The sequence below is a fragment of the Myotis lucifugus genome, unplaced genomic scaffold (genome assembly GCF_000147115.1).
Source record: "Myotis lucifugus unplaced genomic scaffold, Myoluc2.0 scaffold_41, whole genome shotgun sequence".
Lineage (NCBI taxonomy): Eukaryota > Metazoa > Chordata > Mammalia > Chiroptera > Vespertilionidae > Myotis > Myotis lucifugus.
Genome location: NW_005871089.1, coordinates 7,652,727 through 7,678,734, shown reverse-complemented (window position 1 = coordinate 7,678,734; position 26,008 = coordinate 7,652,727). Strand labels below are relative to the sequence as shown.

General features: G+C 41.7%; 1 protein-coding gene across 1 annotated transcript in view; it reads left to right on the top strand.

Moving 5' to 3' along the window:
• The window catches only part of HMG20A (high mobility group 20A), a 137,402-nt gene that overhangs the window by 70,379 nt on the left and 41,015 nt on the right, over positions 1–26,008 (top strand). Inside the window, exons 3-6 of the mRNA XM_006087917.3 lie at positions 3,193–3,340; positions 5,443–5,655; positions 17,706–17,838; positions 18,791–18,822. Of these exons, the coding sequence (XP_006087979.1) occupies positions 3,193–3,340; positions 5,443–5,655; positions 17,706–17,838; positions 18,791–18,822 (526 nt within the window). The remainder of the gene's footprint in view (positions 1–3,192; positions 3,341–5,442; positions 5,656–17,705; positions 17,839–18,790; positions 18,823–26,008) is intronic.

The window sequence follows — 26,008 nt, the reverse complement described above, 5'->3', positions numbered from 1 at the left end:
TTTTGATTGGAGCATTTTATTCATTTACGTTTAAGGTTATTATTGACTAGAGGCCCGGTGCACAAAAATTTGTGCACTCGGGGGTGGGGGGTCCCTTAGCCCGGCCTGTGCCCTGTCGCAGTCTGGGACCCCTCGTGGGATGACCACCTGCTGGCTTAGGCCTGCTCCCCGGGGGATTGGGCCTAAGATGGCAATCTGACATCCCTCTGGCAGCCCGGCAGCCCTCAGGGGATGTCCAATTGCCAGTGGGGAGCAGGCCTAAGCTGCATTCGGACATCCTTAGCACTGCTGAGGAGGCAGGAGAGGCTCCCACCACCACCGCTGTACTGGCAGCCATCAGCCTGGCTTGTGGCTGAGCAGAGCTCTCCCTGTGGAGTGCACTGACCACCAGAGGGCAGCTTCTGCATTGAGCGTCTGCCCTCTGGTGGTCAGTGTGTGTCATAGTGACCAGTCATTCCCAGTCTTTCTGCTGTTAGGGTCAGTTTGCATATTACCCTTTTACTATATAGGATAGAGGTCTGGTGCACGGGTGGGGGCCAGCTGGATTGCCCTGAAGGGTGTCCCGGATCAGGGTGGGGGTCCCGCTGGGGTGCCTGGCCAGCCTGGGTGAGGGGCTGATGGCTGTTTGCAGCTGGTCACACCCCCTTCAGGGTTGGGGTCCCCACTGGGGTGCTTGGCCAGTCTGGGTGAGTGTCTGATGGCTTGTTTTCAGGCTGGCCACACCCCCTTTAGGGTGGGGGTCCCCACTGGGGTGCCTGGCCAGTCTGGGTGAGGGGCTGAGGGCCATTTTCAGGCTGGCCAGCGACGGAAGCTCCCAGCCTCTCCTTTTTTTCTTTCTTTTTTTATTCTGAGATTTATTTACCTTCTATAATTGAAACATTGTTGCCATCACTGGGGCTCCCAGCTCTGAGGCCATGGCTGGCTGAAAGCAGGTATCTGGGGTTTGTTTAGCTTCTATAATTGAAACATTGTTGCTTTTGGAGCTCAGAGCTGCGCCGCGGCAGGCGGGAACCTTGGCTTCCTCCATCACTGGAGCAAGCAAACCTCCTGCTCGCTTCAGCTGCGTGGCTGCCAGCCGCCATCTTTGTTGGCAGTAATTTGCATCTCGCCCTGATTAGCCAATGGGAAGTGTAGCGGAGGTATGATTAATTACCCTTTTGTCTTTTATTAGATAGGATAGGTACTTGTTTGTCACCATTTTTATTCTTTATGCCTATGTTCTGTCTTCCCTTTCTATTTCTTTTTTGAGCAGTCCCTTTAGCATTTCTTGCATTGCTGCCTTGGCCTCTGTGACAGTATTCTGTTCTAAGTCTCTTAATGCCCTCTCTAGACTTTCCCAGCTCTTCTAACACTTGCTCCTAAAATAGTATTGTTCCATCAGAGACATTTCTTCTCACTCTCTTTCTGGAAAATGTGTAATACTTCCTATTTCTATGGGTTGATGCCTCTCAAGTCCATCTCCTGCCTTTTCTTCATTTCTTATCACTCAGGGTATGTTTCCAGTTGTCTGTGGGACAGCTCCATTTAATTATGCCTTAAGAGTTTCAAACTTACCATTTTCTCTTAAGTCTTCTTTCTTATACACACACACTGCAGTTGTTACCCTGGATCATAGTATGTAATCACACAGTCTGGAAACCTCAGAATTAACTTTGGCTCTTCTCTTTCCTTCCCTATATTCAGTCATTAAGTTCTCTTCATTTTACCTCTTAAGTATCTCCTAGCTTTCATTCCCCTATTCTCTATCCTGCCTTTCCTTATCTCTCACTTAGTCAATTGTAGTAGCCTCCTGATAAGGTTCCCTTTCTCCTGTTATATCATGTTCTTTCTGCTTATAATGACACTAGAGGCCTGATGCACGAAATTCATGCATGGGTAGGGTCCCTAGGCCTGGCCTGTGATCAGGCCAATCTGTGGGGCGACCGGCGGAGCAATTGGGGGCTCCCACTGGCACCTGCCTTGGCCAGCCTGGCACCACCCACTCACCAGCCCCGCCCCCACTGCCGCTGGTCGTCTCCCTCTGTAGGGCAACTGGTGGGGCAATCGAGGGGGCCCCCCGCTGGCACCCACTTTGGCTGGCTTGGGGCCTGTGGGCTGCTGGCAGCTCCCTTGTTGAGCATCTGCCCCCTGGTGGTCAGTACACGTCATGGGGAGCAGTCATTCTGGCGTTTGGTCAATTTGCATATTAGGCTTTTATTTTATAGGATTGTTTACCTGATGAATGCCTATTCATCTTTCAAAACATCCACACATATAAAATTTATCATACCCTCTTATCGTGCCTTTACAGCACATTTTACAAACCTGTACTTCAATACTTATGTTACCAGTACATTGTAATTACATGCCTATAACCCTATAAAATATACACATTCTTCCAGAATAATGACTGAATATTACTTTCTTATACATCTTCCTTCACCTCTCCCACTCCTCCCCCCAGAAAACCTCAAACTCGTGTCATGTGGTATTAATCTTTTCTTTCATTCCTTTATCCACATGAGATAGGGTAAGTCAGTCTTAAGACCCAGCCATCATTTGTATCTTCTTGTAAGATCTGGTTTGCTGACTCATCTGGAACAAATAATGGGGACAGAAAAGAATTATATCTGCCTGATTCATTAACATTTATACCTGAACTTACTGAACTTGATAATATTATTTTTAAATGGTCTGGTTGTCAATAAATACTTGAATCTAAGAAGTAGTAGCCTTTGGAATGTACCATAAAATATATTTTATACCCTTCGAGAACTCTCTCTCTTGTGCTGGGGGCAAACTTCTTCTATAGTTCCCATTCCTATTATCCTTTTCCGTTAATAGTATTTTCCCTTTACATTGGAGATACATGAAAGATAGCATATAAAAGTCAGGCTCTGTTGCATGCTCAGAACTAAATTATGAAGTATGTATGTTGAGGGGAGAGGTAATATTTGGGGGAAAGATTATAGCTGTTTTTAGTAATGTCTTCATAGAACTGACATGGTTCCTGATCAAGCACTGAAACCATTTTTAAAATGCTCTATAACTGCTATAAATACTGTTTACATTTATACAGAATGAGGTCGGGGAATTAATTCAAGGACTGACCTATGCTTTTGCTGGCAGGGATATTTGTCTTGAACCTTGATAAATAGGAGTGTTCGATGCTGTTGATACTGAACTGTTACACTTCTGTCTGTTATTTTTCAGGCTAAGCCACGCAGATATTCCATTTAATACTGGAGCCACATCATCTACCAACAATCCAGAATTTGTGGAGGGTCTCTCCCAAGATCAGTTGCTTCAGAATGAGCCTTCAAACACAGCAGAAGGCAGTGAACAGAGGCATGAAGATGAGGTAAGTTGAAGTATGTACTGTTACTGGTCTCTGAAGCTTCTAAAGAAGCATGCAGTAGGTGTCCATCATCTGGCTTTCTTGCATCCTGCAGAATTTTCTGTTTTATATTTCTTGTTTTACATAGAATCATATTAATGGTTTTAATTACATAAAAACAGGTAAACTCTTTTTTCCCCTAAGAAATTTATACCTACATCAAATTAGATTTTCAGCAAATGCTTGTTAAATGAGTGAATGCATTATTTAATTAAACACGTAATTAATGAGAAGCCTACATGCCCATGTCCAAGACCACACACTGCTCCCCAAGCCCTGCACAATGGAGTCATAGGTGTCCAAAGGATTCACACCACTTACCAATCATTCTTCCTTTCATCGGAAACATCTTTTATTCACACAGAGGTGGCACATGGGCCTGCGTAGCCATGCCCTTATTGAACTCTCAGTGTTACTTGCAAATGATTGATTACATTGCCTATGTTTTAAGGCACTCTTTTTAGCCATAAAAGAGTACCACCATTAATCTTTATTGTTTTTCTCATTTTAAAACAGCTGACTTTTTATGTTGGCATTCCTAAAGGTTTTGATGAATGCTTAAAGCTTCTCAAACATCTTAAACTCCTTAATATCTTTAATGTTACTAGGATTAAAAAACAACAACTGATACCAAATATACCATTTGCCTGGTATTGAGTTATTGTACAATTTTATAAGTATTTGGAGGAATATAATAATGTAATTAACATTTAGGTGTTTTTGTCCTATTTTGTTTATCTTTCTCTTCTCTGAAATAAGAATTTTTGTATCCATAAAACAGTATTAACTGATAAGCTATATGTATTTGTAAAATTATGAAGCAAAAATAAGTCTCTTGCATTTAATTTAAAAGGACAAGGAAAGGGGCTGTTGTAAAACTTCAGTCGTACCTCAGTCCTTTTGTTATACATTTTTTAGAGGTAATTTAATCTTTAGATTTCACTAATAATATACAAAGACCCCTGACTTTATGAAATAAACATCTTAAGGAAGAAGTAATCAAGCCAAAAAACTAGTCTTCATTTTGAATATATTATATTTACTGAAATTTTTCTAACACTTAGACATTAATTTAAACATCTGTATGCTATCTTCTGTGGGAAATAAACTGATCTTTGAGAGGTATCAATGAGAAACACCCTTCATGAATAATTTTTTTAATATGTTTTTATTGATTTTTTTTTTTTAGAGAAAGAGGAAGGGAGAGGGAGAGAGAAACATTAATCAGTTGCCTTCCACACACACGCCGACGGGATCAAACCCACAACCTGGGTATGAACCCTAACCAGGAATCAAACCAGTGATCTTTTGGTGCACAGGATGATGCTCAACTGACTGATCCACACTGACCAGGACTTCATGAATAATATTTTTTTAAGATATATTTTATTGATTTTTTACAGAGAGGAGGGGAGAGGGCTAGAGAGTTAGAAACATCGATGAGAGAGAAACATCGATCAGCTGTCTCCTGCACACTCCCTACTGGGGATATGCCCGCAACCAAGGTACATGCCCTTGACTGGAATCGAACCTGGGACCCTTCAGTCCACAGGCCAACGCTCTATCCACTGAGCCAAACCGGTTAGGGCCATGAATAATATTTTATCCCTGTGCTAAAGCTTGTCTCTTTGTTTGCTCACTGCATCTTACATCTTGTTCCGATCTACTGTGACAATGTCTGCTTCTCTGGCACAGTGCTGTTTATATGCTGCATTTCTCATGTAGAACATTCCCCTGTTGAGAGTCAGGACTTGTTAAGTGCACATAAAAGCCAAACCTTGAGTGATCATGACACCCCTTATTCTCATCTCTTAAGATTAGCACTACAATATGCCCTTTAGTGCAACAGTTTGTAATGTGGTACATAAATGGGTCTACAAGTGATCTACCTGGAGTCCCCTCTTGAAAACTACATTGAAGTTATTTGTACCTATGACAGATACAAAGAGCTTTGAATATTTAGGGTCTTAATGGCAAGAAAATGCAACTCTTTTGTTGTGTTATTTGGAGACACTTTTGTTGTTTTTATAATTTGGTTTTGGATTTTATTTTATCTTGTGTTGTAGCAAAGAAGTAAACGAGGAGGGTGGTCCAAAGGAAGAAAGAGGAAGAAACCTCTTAGAGACAGCAATGCACCCAAATCCCCTCTTACAGGATATGTTCGGTTCATGAATGAACGTCGAGAACAGCTTCGAGCAAAGAGACCAGAAGTTCCATTTCCAGAAATCACAAGAATGTTAGGCAATGAATGGAGTAAACTGCCTCCTGAGGAAAAACAGGTAATTTTTTCCTATTCCTGGTCTTTAACTTAGTTTTGCTTATATCTCAAAAATAATCTCTGTCAGAAAAGCAAATAGAATGGACAGCTGATTCTTCAATTTTGTCATGTGCCTAGCAGGGTCCTTCATAGCTTTCTTCTACAACACATTAGTTTTTATACTCTTTGAGGGTCTGCTGCAGGGTGTGAGCAGGAGGGGCTCTCAACCAAAGCAGCTGCACTGGTGTTTGATTAATATGCTGAGAGTTCACATAAGATTTTTGTAGTTGTTCAATATTAAGAAATTTATCAGCATAATTTACTCCACTAAATTCAATGAAAAGTCATGAGTTAAATGAGAAAAGGTCATTTGATATAATTCTGATCACATAATATTTTTGTTTAAAAGGTCTTACTGCTCTGATACAATTTGTAAACTAGAGTTTAAAAATAGGCATATTTAACCTATTATGAAAAATAAAGCAATTCTTGAATTCTTCCTCTTTGAAAACAAAAATTAACCCTATTATCAAACTGAAACAAATCCATTTGTTAGAGACATTTGAGAGGAATGGAGGACAAAATAGCCATGCACTGGCTGAAATGTCCCAAATGCGGAGTGATGGTTGTGCAAGTGGCTTTGGGTTAAGAAGTTCCTGGCATTCTCAGAATCTGAAAGATACTTGTATTTTTTTTTACTTTTATTTTATTGTTCAAAGTATTACAAATAGTAGTACATATGTCTACGTTTTTTCCCCATTGACCTTCCCCCAGCCTCCCATAGCCCCCGGCACATGCCCTCACCACCCCCCCCCCAGTGTCTTGTGTCCATTGGTTATGCTTATATGCATGCATACAAGTCCTTCGGTTGATCTCTTACTCCCCCCGCCCCCCAACACTCCCTAGCCTTCACACTGTACTTTGACAGTCTGTTTGATGCTTTTCTGCCTCTGTATCTATCTTTTTGTTCATCAGTTTATAATGTTCTTTATTATCCATAAATGAGTGAGTTCATGTGGTATATTTCTTTCACTGCTTGGCTTATTTCACTTAGCATAATGCTCTCCAGTTTCATCCATGCTGCTGCAAATGGTAAGAATTCCTTTTTTTTTTATAGCAGCGTAGTATTCCATTGTGTAGATGTACCATAGTTTTCTAATCCACTCATCTGCTGATGGGCATTTAGGCTGTTTCCAAATCTTAGCTATTGTAAATTGTGCTGCTATGAACATAGGGGTGCATATATCCTTTCTAATTGGTGTTTCTGTTTTCTTGGGATATAATACCTAGAAATGGTATTACTGGGTCAAATGGCAGTTCCATTTTTAAATTTGTGAGAAAACACCATACTGTTTTCCACAGTGGCTGCACCAGTCTGCATTCCCATCAGCAGTGAAGGAGGGTTCCATTTTCTACTCATCCTCTCCAGCACTTGTCATTTATTGATTTGTTGATGATAGCCATTCTGACAGGTGTGAGGTGGTACCTCATTGTTGTTTTGATTTGCATCTCTCAGATGATTAGTGACTTTGAGCATGTTTTCATGTGTCTCTTGGCTTTCTGAATGTCCTCTTTCAAAAAGTATCTATTTAGGTCCTTTGCCCATTTTTTGATTGGATTGTTTATCTTCCTTTGTTGAGTTATATGAGTTCCCTGTAAATTTTGGAGATTAAACCCTTATTGGTGATAACATTGGCAAATATGTTCTCCCATGCAGTGGGCTTTCTTGTTGTTTAGTTGATGGTTTCTTTTGCTGTGCAGAAGCTTTTTATTTTGATGTAGTCAGATTTCTTTATTTTCTCTTAGTCTCTCTTGCCCTAAGATCTGTGTCTGTAAAGATATTGCTATGACATATGTCTGCAATTTTGCTGCCTATGGAGTCTTGTAGGATTTTTATGGTTTCCCATCTTACATTCAAGTCCTTTAGCAACATTTTGAGTTTGTTTTTGTGTATGGTGTAAGTTCGTGATCTAGTTTCATTTTTTGCATGTATCTGACCAAATTTCCCAGCACCATTTATTAAAGAGGCTGTTTTGGCTCCATTGTATGCTCTTCCTCCTTTGTCAAATATTAATTGAGTATAATGGCTTGAATCAATTTCTGAGTCCTCTATTCTGTTCCATTGTTCAATCAGTATGTCTGTTCTTGTGCCAGTACCAGGCAGTTTTGAGAACTGTGGCTCGGTAATATAGTTTGATGTCTGATATTGTGATCCCTCCAACTTTGTTCTTCTTTCTCAGGACAGCTGTGGCTATTCGGGGTCTTTTTTTTATTTCAGGTGAATTTTTGGAGAGTTTGTTTTAGATCTTTGAAATATGCCGTTGGTATTTTTGGGGGGATTGCATTGAATCTATAGATTGCTTTAGGTAGTATGGACATTTTAATGATGTTGATTCTACCAATCCATGAATATGGTATGTTCTTGCATTTGTTTATGTCTTCCTCTATCTCTTTTTTCAATGTCCTGTAATTTTCTGAGTACAGGTCTTTTACCTCCTTGGTTAAGTTTATTCCTTGGTATCTTCATTTTTTTGGTGCAGTGGTAAATGGGATTGTTTTTTCTTTTCTCTTCTGTGAGTTCATTATTGGTGTATATAAAGGCCATAGATTTCTGGGTGTTAATTTTGTATCCTGTTACATTGCTGAATTCACTTATGAGGTCTAGTAGTTTTCTGCTGGAGTCTTGGGGTTGTCTATGTACTGCTACATTGCCAAATTCATTTATTAAGTCTAATAGTTTTTTGATGGACTCTTTAGGGTTTTTGTGTACAATATCATGTCATCTGCAAATAAGGACAGTTTTACTTTTTCTTTTCCAATTTGGTTGCCTTTTATTTCTCCTTCTTGTCTGATCACTATGGCTAGTACTTCTATTACTATGTCAAACAGGAGCAGTGAAAGTGGGCATCCTTGTCTTGTTCCTGTTCTTAGGAGAAATGGGTTTAGTTTTTGCCCATTGAGTATGATGTTGGCTGTAGGTTTGTCATATAGGGCTTTTATTATGTTGAGGTATGATCCCTCTGTTCCCACTTTGCTGAGAGTTTTTATCAAGAAAGGGTTTGGATTTTGTCAAATGCTTTTTCTACATCCATTGATATGATTATGTGATTTTTGTCTCTCAGTTTGTTTATGTGATATATCACATTTATTGATTTGCGGGTATTGTATCATCCTTGCATCCCTGGAATAAATCCCACTTGGTCATGGTGTATGATCTTTCTAACATGTTGCTGAATCTGATTTGCTAGAATTTTGTTGAGGATTTTAGCATCTATGTTCATCAAGGATATTAGCCTGTAGTTCTCTTTTTTTGTGTGGTGTCTTTATCTCAGTAGTTCTCAACCTTCCTAATGCCATGACCCTTTAATTCAGTTCCTCATGTTGTGGTGACCCCCAATTTCATTGTTACAAATAGAACGTAATTAAAGCATAGTGATTAATCACACAAAAAAAATATGTAATTATATATGTGTTTCCCAATCGTCTTAGGTGACCCCCTGTGAAAGGGTTGTTCAATCCCCAAAGGGGTCGCGACCCACAGGTTGAGAACCGCTGGTTTGGAGGATTTGTCCAGTGGTGATAGAGGGGTATTAAAGTCTGTAACTATGACTGTATTGCTGTCAATCTCTCCCTTGATATCCTCCAGAAGTTTTTTTTATGTATTTGGGTGTTCCTGTATTGGGTGCATATATGTTTATCAGAGTTATTTCTTCTTGTTGGATTGGTCCCTTAAATGTTATGAAGTGGCCTTTCTTATCTGTTGTTATGTCCTTCACTTTGAGATCTAATTTGTCCGATATAAGTATTGCAACCCCATTTTTTTTTTTCATTTCCATTCGCCTGAAAACCCTTTTACCATCCCTTCACCATCAGTCTGTGTGAGTCCTTTTTTCTGAGGTGGGTTTCCTATAGACAGCAGATATAGGGGTCATGTTTTCTTATCCACTCAGCTCCCCTATGTCTTTTGATTGGGGCATTTAATCCATTTACATTTAAAGTTATTATTGATAAGTGTTTGTCGCCATTTTTATTCTTTATGCCTGTGTTCCTTCTCTTCCTATTTCTTCTTTTTACAGCAGACCCTTTAGCATTTCTTGCATTGCTGGTTTGGTGGTAATAAACTCCCTTAGTCTTTTTTGTCTGTCAAGCTCCTGATTTCACCCTCAATTTTGATTGATAGCTTTGCTGGGTACAGTATTCTTGTATTCAGACCCTTCCTTTGCATGACTTTGTATATTTCATTCCATTCCCTTCTGGTCCGATGTGTTTCTGTTGAGAAATCAGTCGCCAGTCTGATGGGGGATCCTTTGTAGGTAACTTTTTGTCTCTCTCTGGCCGCTTATAATATTCTTACTTTGTCGTTGGTGTTTCCCAATTTAATTATAATGGCCTTGGCATCGGTCTTTTGGGGTTCATTTTGTTTGGGACACTGTGATCTTCTTGGATTTGTGTGAGTTTTTTCTTCCCTATATCAGGGAAATTTTCTGTCATTATTTCTTCAAACAGGTTTTCTATTCCTTGCTCACTTTCCTCTCATTCTGGCACCCTATTATGCAGATGTTGTTTCATTTTGTTTTGTCCCAAAGCTCCCTTGGGCTCTCCTCCTTTTTTTTAAGTTTTTTTTCTAGATGCTGCTCTGCTCTGCTCTGCTTGGGTATTTTTTCCTACGTTGTCTTCTAGCTCACTGATGCGGTCCTCTGCTTCTTCTAGTCTACTGTTGATGCTTTCTATTGAGTTCTTTATAGCAGGGATGTCATTTTTCATTTCTTCTTGGTTCTTCTTCATTTCCTCTTGGTTTTTACACATATTGTTGAATTTGTCTTCCATTCTTTTCAGCGACCTTATGACCATTTCTCTGAATTCTTTCTCTGACATATTGTTTGCCTCCACTTCATTTCCTTCCTTTTCTGCTGATGCCTCTTTTTTTTCATATGCGGGCTGTTTCTTTGTCTCCCCATGATCGTTCCTCTCAAGGTGTCTGGTTCTGTAGCTCGCTCTCTCCTGCGTTGATTTAAAAGCACAAAATACAACAACATGGCACAATGCACAAGGCACTGAATACAAATGTATTCACGATACTAATAACCCCAAATAAAGGTGACCCCATCAGAGAGCAGAGAATTAGGGGGAAAGAAAAAAAGGAGTGCAAAAATGATATTGAGAAACGGAAAAAAAGTAAGAGAAAAGAAAGAGAATAAAAATGAAGCAGGGAAAAGCTATTTATATGGGGAGAAAACTCCAATAGAACAACCACTAATCCCAAAAAATGCAAACAGCAAACACCCACAGATGAATGCAAACTACAAACAACAACTGATAACAAGCGAGGAGAGGAGAAACAGAAGTAAAAAACAAACAAGAACAAAAACAGAAAAAAGAGAAACACTCTCACAAACAAGCACAAAAGAAAATCCAGTCTAATCAACAATCAAGCAAACAACAACAATAGGACAGAAAGAAAGCAAGGCAAAACAAAACAAAACAAAAAAACCTAGAACAAAACAAAAAAAAACAATAACAACAACAGGCAGTATTTCTAGGTTTCTTAGACTCCTTTATCTGTGTTTACACAAGAGTCAAACAAACAAACAAAAAAAGGGAAGAGAGAGAAAAATTTGGATAGTGAAGAAAGAGAAGAGAGAGATGTGTATGGACTTAGAGTAGGGGATCAGAAATTAGATATATAAGTAGGATGAATTTTTAACGGGTAAAAAGAAGGAACAGGGAAAATCTAAAGCAGGAATAAAGTAAGAGAAACCAGACAACAAAAGGGGAAAAGTGAGGAAGAGAGTGTTGGCATAAAGGTATAGTTGATATAGAGTAAAATGATGCTAAAGGAAAAATGAAAATAGAATGTAAAACACTAATCCCAAAATAAAGTAAAATAAAGAGAAAATAAAATACTTTTTTTTTAAAAAAAAGGTAAAATAGTAGTAGTAATAATACTGATTAAAAATAAAAATATAATAATTAAAAAGGTAAAATCAAGTGAGGAAAAAAATTAGTTTCTTAAGAAGATGAAAAAATAAAAATGTGCAGTAGTGGAGGTCATTCACTTCCTATACTGTTCTGTTTGGCACACCTGTTTTCTTTCAGATACTCAGAACAATATTGAAGTTCCCTGTGTTCCACTGCTCCTCTGTATTGTAAGCCACAGTCCTGATTTCCAAGCTGGCAGTATTTCTTTGTTTCTTAGACTCCTTTATTTGTGTTTACACAAGAGTCAATTTGTGATTCAACCCCTGGGTGGCAGTGTTTCTGGGTTGACCTCCAGGGCTATAAGTCCTCTCTAGCCAGTATTTAGATTTTGTTTTCCCTGTCATACTTAATACTGGTTTGGGAGAATGGACTGCCCCAGCACTGGTTCTCTGATCATTACACCCCGCTCTGATCCCCAAATTCTACAAAAACAACTTTCCCCTGCAGTCTCTTAGAGCGGCGATTCTCAACCTGTGGGTCGCGACCCCTTTGGCGGTCCAACGACCCTTTCACAGGGCTCGCCTAAGACCATCCTGCATATCAGATATTTACATTACGATTCATAACAGTAGCAACAGTACAGTTATGAAGTGGCAACGAAAATAATTTTATGGTTGGGTCACAACATGAGGAACTGTATTTAAGGGGCCAGAAGGTTGAGAACCACTGTCTTAGAGTGTCTCCAATTGGGTGATCCTATGTACTGGGCTTAGTAATCAAAAGCAAGGATTTAAAGAGAAAAAATGAGCCAGAGTGAGTGCACCAACTCGCGACTTTTACCCTCACACACTGCGCGCAACTCTGTGAATGTCTCTATGCACGTCTTTTTTTCCCCTGGTACTAAGCAGCTGGCACACTGGTAAAAAAATTTCAGGCTGCCTTTTTGCGCCCAGTCCAGCTATGGGTTGATTTTTAGAGTTCCCTTCTGCCAGTAGCCCTGCAGATCCCCTTCCGCATTTGCGGATCACGCTAGCCCCAATGGCTGCGGATTTTGTGGGGCACAGACTTTCCCTGAACCTCTAGATCCCATTGTGTGTGCTTCTCTCTCCAGCCTTGATCACAGACCTCACCTTTCCTAGGAGAAATCTGACCTTTCCATGAGAAGGTGCAGAGCTCCTCCAAGTCCGTGTATCCACGCTGCTTGAGATCCATTGTTCCTGGGTTCACAGCTGGTCCCTGGGTGTTATGGTTGCAGAGTCCCGGGATGTATAGGCTTCCAATAACAGCCTCTCTACCCTTCAAGATGGCACAGTCTCTGTGGCAGAGCTGGTCGCTCCGGAAGAGATTTCAGCAGCAGTGGAGGCTGCCCTGGTCAGGGGAGCCTGGTCCGCAGTCCCCAACAGTCCCTTGGAGTATAGCTGTCCCTCACCCACCACTTGTATTTTTTTTATGTCTTAATACTCATTTCTACCAAAATGAAAAATACTTTTGGTAATTGACTGAATTCAAAAAATTTCAGAGATCAGATTAAGTTGCAACTTAAAGCTCTATGTTTGTGGTAGCAAGCTAATAGAAAGCAGTGCATATATATCATCCATTGTTTCAGCTCTAATGTATAAAGGGATAGTGAGTTGTACATATAGGTTACTCTTTTTTTTAATTTTTTTATTTCAAAGTTAATGCATGCTCATGGTTTAAAATGTTTTCAGACAATGCAGAATGTATAAAGAAAAAAGCAAAAGTAACAGTAGTTATGTCCACAACTAACCACTATTATGTAAGTAGGACAAGGGTTTGTGTACTTGTTTTGTTTTTGTTTTTTTTACTTTCTTTTTTAAAATATTTTCAAATCTAAAAAAACTTATAAACATAGAATAGTACAAAGAACACCCAAATACTCTTCACCCAGATTAATCTATTGTTAATACATTTTATCCCATTTCTCTGTTTGTATATGTGGTCATACTCTCTCCAGCACAAGCTCCCTCACACCCTCACACACTCACATACATTACACACATGCACACTATTGTTTTCAGAATCATTTAAGAAGAAGTTACATACATCATGGCCCTAGATATTTTAATGTGTATTTCCTAAGATAGACATATTCTTTTATAATTATCAACTTTATAATTTTATATTAACACAAAAGTTTTGTCTAACCTGCCATCCATATTCCAATTTAATCAATTGATATTACATCATTCCTTTATAAAAACTTCCCTCTCCCTGCCCTGACCAGGTGGCTCAGTTGGTTGGAGCATTGTCCCATATACTAAAAGGTTGCAAGTTTGGATTCATGGTCAGGACACATACCTAGGTAGTGGGTTTGCTCCCTGGTCGGGGCCATATAGGAGGCAACCAATCAATGTTTCTCTCTCTCCTTTCCTCTCTCATTGAAATCAATAAACATATCTTTGGGTGAGGATTAAAAATAAAATTTCCCCCTCCAGTTCAGATTCCAGTCTAAGGTCAGGTTTTGTATTTGTTAAATCTCTAGATTCCTTTAATCTGGAACATTTCTACAACTTTCTTTGTATTTGATGACATTAATGTCTTTAAAAAATACAATCTCTCCTCTTTCTCTTTCTTTTCTTTCTGTTTTTTTTTTTTTTGTTCATTTCTTTAAGTAGAATATTTCTCATTTTTTATTTGTCTGGTGTTTCCTCCTGATTAGTTTGAGGTTATGCATTCTTGGTCAGAATATTGTAGAGAAACCAAGATGGCGGCATATGTAAACACCGGAGATTGCTGCCTCGCACAACCACTTCAAAAATACAACTAAAAGACATAACGGACATCATCCAGAACCACAGGAAGGCTGGCTGAGTGGAATTTCTACAACTAGAAGGAAAGAGAAAAGCATACCGAGACTCAGAGGAGGTGCAGTGCTGAAGTAAATACAAAGGTGCGGAGGTGCATGTGAAGAGGGCTGGCGGCTGAGGACACGATTGTCTTTTTCAATCGGGAGGGAGACTCAGGCTCTGAGCTCCAGTTCCAGGCAAGTCTTTGGGGACCCAAACTTACATGGGAGAAACGGGATTGTCTGGCATCGGTTGGAACTTGAGGGCAGCTCTCTCTCAGAGGCACTCTCTCAGCGATTGCCAGGACCTCTGAAGGCAGGACTGAGAGCAGCCATACTGCTGGCTCGCTCGGCCCGCCCTGTTGATCCCCTGGGACCCCGCCCCGCCCAAGCCGTGCATGGAGGCTTTTGCATATGAAAGGTCCGGCCCTTTGTAATCTGAAAATAACTTAACAAACTTCAGCTGCCCCAAGGCCCCAGGGCCACTTGCATTGCTTTACAGCTGGCTTCTGCTGGGTAGCCTTAGGCAAAGGCTAGATTAGCACCTCCTTAGATCCAAGAGCCAGTGTACCCAGTGGTCTGAGTGGGACCATCCAATTACAACTACTCAGATCTATAAGGGACACACTCAGGGGGCAGACTCAGTGAACACCAAAGCCCCACTGAAGCAAGTCTTGCCCCAGAAGGGTGTCTTCAGCACAGAAGTTCTCCCACCGTAGACACAGCTGATTCTCACAGCCAATTGGCCTGAAGGTCAAATCCTCCCAGCTTTACATACAATAATCAAGGCTTAACTACAACAAGACTGTGCACAAAGCCCGAAAGGGGGTGCACCAAGAGTGTCTACCTCAGGTAATTGGGACACTTAGCACAGAAAGCCACTCTATCGACACAGCGAAGCACAAAAAATGCCGAGACCAAGAAACAGGACACAAATGACAGAAATGGAGGAAAGCAAACTGCTGGATATAGAGTTCAAAACCACACTTTTAAGGTCTCAAGAAATGTCTAGACGCGGCCGATAAATTTAGTAAGACCCTCGAAAAGACTGCTGAGACCGCCGATAAATGTAGTGAGATCCTCAAGAAATCTAGTGAGACCCTCGATGTTGTGATAAAGGACCAACTAGAAATTAAGCATACACTGACTGAAATAAAGAATATTATACAGACTCCCAACAGCAGACCAGAGGATCGCGAGAATCAAGTCAAAGATTTGAAATACGAAGAAGCAAAAAACACCCAACGGGAAAAGCAAAATGAAAACAGAATCAAAAATACGAAGATACTGTAAGGAGCCTCTGGGACAGCTTCAAGCGTACCAACATCCGAATTATAGGGGTGCCAGAAGAAGAGAGAGAGCAAGATATTGAAAACCTATATGAAGAAATAATGACAAAACTTCCCCTACCTGGTGAAAGAAATAGACTTACAAGTCCAGGAAGCACAGAGAACCCCAAACAAAAGGAATCCAAAGAGGACCACACCAAGACACATCATAATTAAAATGCCAAGAGCAAAAGACAAAGAGAGTATCCTAAAAGCAGCAAGAGAAAGAAAGTCAGTTACCTACAAGGGAGTACCCATATGACTGTCAGCTGATTTCTCAACAGAAACTTTGCAGGCCAGAAGGGAGTGGCAAGAAATGTTCAAAGTGATGAATGCCAAGAACCTACAACCAAGATTACTTTATCCAGCAAAGCTATCATTCAGAAGTGAAGGTCAGATAAAGAGCTTCACAGATAAGAAAAAGCTAAAGGAGTTCATCACCACCAAACCAGTATTATATGAAATGCTGAAAGGTATCCTTTAAGAAGAGGACGAAGAAGAAAAAGGTAAAGATACAAATTATGAACAACAAATACACATCTATCAACAAGTGAATCTAAAAATCAAGTGAATACATAATCTGATTAACAGTATGAACTGGTGATTATAATAGAATCAGGGACATAGAAAGGGAATGGACTGACTATTCTTGGGGGGGAAAGGGGTGTGGGGGGTGCGGGAAGAGATTGGACAATAATCGTGCACCTATGGATGAGGACACTGGGTGGGGAGTGAGGGCGGAGGGTGGGGTGGGAACTGGGTGGAGGGGAGTTATGGTGGGAAAAAAGAGGAACCAATGTAATAATCTGAACAATAAAGATTTAATTTAAAAAAAAAAGAATATTGTAGTGGTGTTGTATCCATAGGGTACCACAGTGTCCTTTTATTCCTAATTGGTAATGTTAATTTACAATAGATTTTTTTAATTCTCCCTTATGATTAATAAGTAGTGTATGGAGAACATGCAAATATCGGTATCAAAATTTCCCCACAGATTTCACATTCATTGATGACTTTTGCCTGATCTAATCTTGACCATGGTGGTTTCAAAATGATCACTTTCCAACCCTAGCTCTCATTTCCCACTTACCAGTTGGCCCTCAACATTCAAATCTAAGCAAGAGCCCTCTTCCTTCCCCATTTATATATTTATGTGGTTGATACTTATTTATTATAGCCATATGAATTTTTTTCTCAATGGTGTATAATTTATTACTGTACTTAAGTATTTTGGTACTAAATTGTCCCAGATTTGGCCATTTGGGTGTTCCCTACCTACATTTGGCTTTTGTGTGCAACAAGGTCTTTAACATAATTTCTGACTATAGTTTATGTTCATTTAGAAGCAGTATTTTTACACTTTATTTCTTAAACCTAATTGATGAATAAAAAGAATAGGCATTAAAATTATGCTAGATCACTGGACTTTGTTTAAATAATGAATAGCACAAAGTATGTATATATACGCTCTCTCACAGTAGTCTATTTTAGGCCCATAGAATGAGGTCATCTTTTTAATGTTCTTTGTGTCTTCTGGCTTTAGTGTCCCACTCTTCTGGCTTTTAAAAGGCCAATCGATGTATGAGATCATTCCCTTAGAATGGGGTGGGGAATTAGAAAAACAAAGAAATATTTCATCCTTTCTCCTGGGAGCACTAAATGTGTCTATGTGGTGTGCTGTCATCTTGAGGACTCTAGAGTCCATGTAGAATTATATATATAAGGTTAGAAAAATAACTATAATCATCATCTTGTGAATTTGTTATAAGAATTACCTCAATAGAATTTGTCTTCATTAAGTCAAAGGAAATAGTCTATAAAAAGTCAGAATCACCTATTTATTTTACAATTTAGAGAGTATACTATTTTATATGACATTTTTAATTCTCCTTTAAAGCTTATTCCCCATATACTTTTCTTACCATGCTCTAATTGTCCTCTGTGTTCTTCAAATAGCTCATTGATATTTTATCTAAATAAGATCTGTTTCTTTAAAATAATTCCACATTTCTTTCCTAGCGCTATCTTGATGAAGCAGATAGAGATAAGGAGCGTTACATGAAGGAACTGGAGCAGTATCAGAAGACTGAGGCCTACAAGGTGTTCAGTAGGAAAACCCAGGACCGTCAGAAAAGCAAATCTCAAAGACAAGGTATCAGAACCAGAACCAAATATATTTGTAGTTTTCTATGTGTGATGAGCCTACAAAGCCTACTGTTAGAGTGATAAATATAAAATGTATGTTTTTATCATTTCTCTATTATACTACATTCACTTATAAGCATCATCTTGGAATTTTATTAAAATCACATTGCTCTGATTTATAAATTCCAATTGGTTTCCATATCAGTATCAACAGTCTGGCTTGTGCTCCAAAACCCCTTTTAGATGTCTGTGCTTTTTTCTAATTCCTAGTATAGTTATTTCTCTGTCTCTAAACAAGTCTGTCTACTAAACCACATAACTGCCTTGCCTTAACACCTCTAAACCTTTTATATGTCATTTCTCACAGCCTCAGGTAATCATCCTTTTCATTCATGCATTCACGTACGTGTGCATTCAAAAAAATATCTATTGAGCACCTCCTGTTACACATCAGCCTCTCACCTAGCCTTTAAGAACGCACCAGTGAACAAGATAGACAAGATCCTGGTCTTCATGGATCTTTTATTATACATTAAAATTGTTCCTCCCACCCTTACAAGTATTGCTTTAAGTTCCCCTTCTTCAGGAAAAACTGCAAAGACGCCTCACCCACAACTAGTCTGTCATTCCTTAGTCATTGCATCTTCTCACACTTTGGGCATTTTGCTTGCAAAACTGTAATGTTGTGCAAACAACCTTTGGCATATGTTTCCTATTCACCTTCTCACTGTATTCTCCTCAACGGTAAGAACTGTGTCTGCTGTTTCTCTTGTGTCTAATTGTAACTAATAAATACTGACTAACTAGTTAACAAAGCCATAAGAGAAAATATCATATGTTGTGCTAGCCTACATATACCAGTAGTTTTTGTGGTTTGGCACAGTTGTTTCCTTGGGTCTAATTATTGCTCTGTTTTGCTTTTTTAACTTAATGTTTTTTTATTCTTTCATATTTTTTAGATGCAGCCAGACAGGCCACTCATGATCATGAGGTAATTTGTTTTTTTTCTACATTATCTATATATATGAAACCCTAATGTGCAAATAGACCAAATGACGGAACAACTGAACAACCAGTTGCTATGACGCACCAGGAGGTGCGCACAGAACATGGCAGGCATCGGCAGCAGGCGGCAGAGTGCTGAACATGGCAGGCATTGGACGTAGCGGAATGGTAGAGCAGGTGAGCGGGGCGCCAGACCACAGTGGGGCACCGGTTGCTGTCATCGGAGTGAGCCTCTGGTGATTACTGAAAATTCTTTGCTCCCACATGCCGTGGTCCCACCAGGCGCTCTCACCCACTGCCGGCGCCAGAGCCGCCGCTCGTACCCATTGCCAGTGCTGGCCCCGCTCGCACCCACAGCCAGCACTGGAGCCACCATTTGCATCTGCTGCTGGCGCCCGGTGCCGTCCCTGATCACTTGGCGCCATCAGAGGATGCGAGCAGCAGCTGCTGGCCCCAATCGCCCCTCAGGGCTTCTCCACCTCCCCCTATTCCTGAGGGGCGATTGGCCGACAGCCGCCTCTCTTACCCGCTGCTGGCACCAGCCCCAATCGCTCTGCGCTGTCAGTGGGTGCGAGTGGGGCTGGTGCCGTCAGCACATGGGAGCAGCAGCGGTGGCGGGAGCTGAGCTGCCCTCAAACAGGGAACAGCGGGCCAGGGCAGGAAGGGCTGGGCAGGGGCGCAGAGGATGGGCCGAGATTTGCCCCTTTGCCCACCACAGCCTCGCATCCACAGTTCCTTTTCACGGTGCACTGGGCCCCTAGTATATATATAATGTTATTTGAAATTTTGAAATGCTATTGGACTTTTTTTTTCTTTAATTAATGGCACAGTATTTCCTATTCCATAATTAAGATTTGGTTAGTTGCTTTAGCTCAGGGATTTATAGTATGTGACAGACACTTATGTCATGGGTGTGCTCTTGAACTATTCAACCCCTAACTTCAGTCTTTTCTTGTGGTCCAAGAATTTTAATGGCTTTAAATGCTGAAGATGGCTGGGATTTGGAGTGAGATATAAAAATGAAGAATAGCTGAAAGCTAAAATTGGACCATAGTGTATCATCATCAAATACCTTACTCTGACTCTCAAAAACAAGTTGTTATTTAAGGAATCCAGCACTTGGTTAAAATGAACTATTCAGCTACAGTGTCAATATAACACAAGTGACAATATTTGATTCCTGTGCCTCCTTTCCTCACTGGCACACATTTGTTTACTTGACCTTTTCCCCTCCATTTGTTTTAACCTCATCAATAGACCTATGTTCCTGTGTGTGAATATAGAATTAGGCCTATGTGTGTTAGCTATGCTGCATAGAGAGCTTTAAATATATATATGTAGGCTACGGTTAATACAGCCATGTGCCACTTAACAGGGATACATTCTGAGACATGTGTCACTAGACACATTGTGGGAACATCATAAGAGTATACTACACAAACCTGGAGGTTTTAGCCTATCACACACTTAGACTGTATGTTTACCTCCATTGTATATGTGGTCCTTCGTTCACCAAAACAGTGTTATATGGCACACAATTATATATGGTAAGAAAATAAAATTTGTAATTATATGTCTTAAAATGCTTAGTGACTCCTCATTGCTTACCAAATCACATTCAAACTCAACAGTTATGGTCTTCTGTGATTCAGTCCCAACTACCCTTTTCAACTACCTTAGCTCCCATATTTCCCATATATATCTTATGAACTTAAAAGCCTTTACTTACAACTCATTGTCCTCCAAGTACCCCATCCTTCTCTACCTCATGCCTATGCTCATATTCTTTTTTTCATAACAATACTATTTTTCCCTTGATCATTTTTTTAAAATATATTTTATTGATTTTTTTACAGAGAGGAAGGGAGAGTGATAGAGAGTTAGAAACATCTATGAGAGAGAAACATTGATCAGCTGCCTCCTGCACACCCCCCACTGGGCTGGAATCGAACCTGGGACTCTTCAGTCCGCAGGCCGATGCCATATCCACTGAGCCAAACCAGTCAGGGCTCCCTTAATCATTTTTTCCATCCATCCCTCCCCCACATCATCCCATTCTTCCTCTCAGAATTCTGGTCATAAGGTTCCATTTCCTCCTTCAAGTTTGTCCTGTTTCCTCCAATTTCCTTTAACCCTCACAGCTCTATTTCTCTTATGCATGTAGCTAATCTGGCCTGACGTTGAGGTTATTGAAGTGCTTCCATTATTCAAACTTTAGGATTGTAATTTCTTTGAAGGCATACATAGTCTAGTTTCCATCTTGTATCCAACCCCATATCACCTAGCATGACACCCTTGCATAAGGCCATCCATAAAGACTTATTTATTTATTTATTTATTTATTTATTTATTTTTAATTGCAAAAAAATACTTTAATTGATTTTTAGAGAGTGAAAAAGGGAGAGGTAGGGAGAGAGAGAAATATCAATGTAAGAGTGAAATATCAATCGGCTGCCTCCTGCACTCCCTCTACCAGGGATGGAGCCCACAACCCAGGAATGTGCCCTGACCGAGAATCGAACTGGCAACGTTTCAGTGCACAAGAAGATGCCCAACCAATTGAGCCATACTGACCAGGACAAGGACTTATTTATTTTTATACAAAACTGATTTATTGAAATAACAGTGGAAATTTATACAAAAAGAATTTTCTGATATATTCTTTTTTTTTTTTAATCCTCACCCGTGGATATGATTATTGATTGTTAGAGAGAGAAACACCAATCAATTGCCTCCTGTACTTGCCTCGACTGGGGATCGAACCCACAGCCTAGATATGTGCCCTACCTGGGAATTGAACCCAAAACCTTTTGGTGTATGGAACGACACTCCAGCCAACTGAGTCACTTAGCCAGGATTCTGATGTATTCTTTCATATGTATTTGGTTTTTGGTTTTTTTACTAAATCAAGGAAATCATTTTATCAAAATACTCATTTATCTTGGAGTTGTAGTTTTCATAATTTGGTATTGGTGACCTTCAGAACACTGGGAAAACATTTAGACTCACAAAGATTTATTATAAATTGATTTTGTCATGAATTATAAAATGATAAACATAATAAATATTAGCATTTTATTCTTCATATAAATCCAATGTAAATGTAGTTATATATGACATCTCTGTGCTCTAAGTAAGAGATGTTATGAATTTTTTTGACTTGAAAAATTGTATGCTTTATATTTTACTTTTTATATTTTACTTTTTTATTTTTAAATTACAGTTGACATACAATACTATATTAGTTTCAGGTATACAATCTCATGATTAGACATTTATATAACTTGCAAAGTGATCACCCCCGATAAATCTGGTACCCATCTGATACCATACATAGTTAATACAATAATATTTATTATACTAGATGCCCAGTGCACAAAATTCGTGAACTGGAGGGTGAGGGGGGTCCCTCAGCCCGGTCTATGCCCTCTTGCAGTCTGGGACCCCTCGCTCCGTACCACCTGCCTGCTTGCTGCTCCCTACCGCTCAACTTGCTACTCCTTAGTGCTGCCACGGAGGCTCTAGCCCCTGCCGCTGTGCTCGCCAGCCATGAGCCCAGCTTCTGGCTGAGCGGTGCTCCCCCTGTGGGAGCTCACTGACCACCAGGGGGAGCTCCTACGTTGAGCATCTGCCCCCTGGTGGTCAGTTCATAGCGACCAGTCATTCCACTGTTCGGTTGATTTGCATATTATGGTTTTATTATATAGGACTAGAGGCCCGGTGCACAAAAATTTGTGCACTCGGGGGGGGGGGGGTAGGGTGGTCCCCCAGCCTGGCCTGTGCCCTCTCGCAGTCTGGGACCCCTCAGGAGATAACGACCTGCTGGCTTAGGCCTGCTCCCAGGTGGCAGAGGGCACGCCCAATCCCTAGGTGCAGCCCCTGGTCAGGCTCAGAGCAGGGCCGATTGGGGAGTTGGGGCGCCGCCCCCTGTCATGCACAGAGCAGGGCGGATCGGGAGGTTGCGATGCCACCCTCAGTCATGCTCAGGGTAGGGCCGATTGGGAGGTTGGGGCACCGCCCCCTGTCACACTCAAGACAGGGTCGATGGGGAGGTTTCGATGCCACCCCCTGTCACGCACAGAGCAGGACCGATCAGGGGGTTGGGGAGCTCCCCCCTGTCACGCACAGAGCAGGGCCGATCAGGGGGTTGAGGAGCTCCCCCCTGTCATGCACAGAGCAGGGCCGATCAGGGGAGTTGGGGCACCGCCCCCTGTCACACACAGAGCAGGGCGTATCAGGGGGTTGGGGCGCTGCACCCTGTCACACTCAGGGCAGGGCCAATGGGGAGGTTATGGCTCTACCCTGTCACACACAGAGCAAGGCCGTGGAGGGGGGTTGGGGCTCCACCCTCTATCACCCAGAGAGCAGGGCCGATCAGGGGGTTGGTACGCCGCACCCTGTCAAACACAGAGCCACAGGGTGATCAGGGGATTGGTGAGCTCCCCCCTATCAGGCACAGAGCAGGGCTGATCAGGGGGTTGGGGCGCCTTCCCCTGTCACGAACAGAGCAGGGCGGATAGGGAGGTTGTGGCCCCGCCCCCTGTCACTCACAGAGCAGCAGGGCGATCAGGGGGTTTGGGTGCTGCCCCCTGTCACGCTGATCCCGGTGCCGGGAGGCATATTACCCTTTTACTATATAGGATAGAGGCCTGGTGCATGGGTGGGGGCCGGCTGGTTTGCCCTGAAGGGTGTCCTGGATCAGGGTGGGAGTCCCCACTGGGGTGCCTGGCCAGTCTGGCTAAGGGGCTGAGGGCCGTTTTCAGGCTGGCGGGTGACTGAAGCTCCCAACTGCTCCTTTTTTTCTTTTTCTTTTTTCTATTCTGGGCCAGCTTTAGCTCTGAGGCCTCGCTGCTGAAAGCAGGTTTCTGGCCTTTACCTTCTGTATTTGATACAATGTTGCGGTCCAGCTGGCTGAAGCCCGGCTGACTGAAAGCCGGTTTCTAGGGTTTTGTTTAGCTTCTATATTTGCATCGTAGTTGCTTAGATTTGCAGCTGAGAGGCCAGCAAGTCAGGCGGGGAACGTTGGAGTCTGCCATCACTGGAGCAAGCAAGCCTCCCTGTTCGCTTCAGTGCATGGCTGCCGGCCGCCATCTTGGCTGACAGTGAATTTGCATAAGGATATGCTGATTAGCCAATGGGAAGGGTAGCGGTCGTATGCTAATTACCATGTTTCTCTTTTATTAGTGTAGATAGGATATTGAGTATGAACTGTAAATGAAAAATAAAATTTAAAAAAGAACCAAATAAAATTTAGATCTAAAAATGTTTTAATATGTATATATAAATATATTTTTTAATTCTCACCTGAGGATGTTTTTAAAATTGATTTTTAGAGAGAGAAACATCCATGTGACGGAGAAATACCGGTAGCCTGCCTCTGCACCTGCTTTCCCACCGGGATCTAACCTAAACCTAAGTATGTGCCCTAACCTAGAATCCAACATGAAATCCTTTGGAGTACAGGTTGAGACTCCAAACTATTGAGACACCTGGCCAGGGCAGATCTGATAAAAAAATTTTTAAATGTACTTCCAGGCCCTGGTCAGTGTGGATCAGTAGTTAGAGTGTCCTCCCATGCACCAAAGGGTCATGGGTTCGATTCCAAGTGTGGGCACATATACAGGTTGTGGGTTCCATCCCTGTGGGATTGCTTGGGCAACTGATCGATCTTTCTCTTTCTCTTTCCTTCTCTCTTCCTCTCTCTCTAAAATCAATGAAAAAAACATATCCTTAGAGGAGGACTTAAAAAGAAGAAAAATGCTGGTTTGGTTCAGTGGATAGTGCTTCTGCAGGCAGACTGAAGGGTACCGGGTTGGATTCCGATCAAGGGCACGTACCTGGGTTGCAGGCTCAATCCAGGGCCCTGGTCGGGGATTCAGCAAGAGGCAACCAATTGATGTTTCTCACATTAGTTTCTGTCTTTCTCCCTCCCTTCCACTCTCTTTAAAAAAAAAAAAAAAAAAAAAATCAATGCAAAAATGTCCTCACTGAGGATTAACCAAAACAAACACCCATCCCCAGTGTGATTATTGAAGGGCCATATGAAGTATTTGTTGGATGAACAGGAAGGGATAAGACTTCACTTTCTGTTTTAGCAACTCTGCAAGCCAGAGGGTTTATTTTTATTTTTATTTTTATTGATTGATTATTTTAGAGAGAGGAAGGGAGCAAGAGAAACACCAGTATGTTGTTCCACTTATTATGCTCTCTTTGGTTGCTTCTTGTTTGTGGCCTGACCAGGGATCCAACCCCCAACCTTGTTGTATCAGGAGGAGGTTCTAACCCACAGTGCTGCACGCTACCTGTCAGGGCCCCTCAACAAAACCCCTCTGCTGTGCCCTGGCCCCTGTCATGGGTCGGAGCTCCTCTGCCACAGCAAAGGTTTGGGTTCCATTCTGTCAGGGCACCTACTTATGTTTCGGGTTTGATCCCCGGTGGGGGCTGACCTGCTGCTCAGGAAGTGAGTGAGAACCATTGAGATCCGTGTGCTCTAATCATTCAGTGGGGAGCTGGGGTTCCATTGCTGACATGGCCAACTCAGATCCCCACTACCTGGTCATCCATCGAGGACTACTTCAACTATGGCAGCTGCATGGCCTCCGCCAGTGTACACATCCGCATGGGTAGGTCTCCCTCTCCATGGCTCGCCAGGCCTGGCTGCTGCACAGTCACCCCGGGAAGCTGACTTCTGGGTTCCCAGGAAGAGTACCCTCTGCGCTGGACTCCCAAGGAGAGCGGGGTCGGAGGGAAAGCACTTCACGGCACCTCCCTTGAGGGCTCCCAGGCCGGAGCGGAGCGCCTGTCCTGCACAGGTCTCAGAGGGGAGAGCCGCCCCAGGGAGGCCTCCTAGCTGGGTGCTCAGAAAACAAAACTGGAGCCCTTCCTCCTTGAACCCTGTCATCTTTGGTGTAGAAAGGGACAGATGAAAGCCTCAGCAGCCTTACTGGGGCATCTTTAAATGAAGATGTTATTTTTTTTCGGTGAAAATCAGTTTATTGTGTAATCAATATTGTGTGATCATTGTGATTTATTGTGTAATCATTGTGATTACACATTAACCTGCATTGAGTTCTCTGCTGGGATGTTTGTGCTTTAGGGCAGGTGAACACATTTTATTTTATTTGACGCAGCCTCAGCGTCACATCCCCCGCCTCTTGCGGCACTGCAGCCAG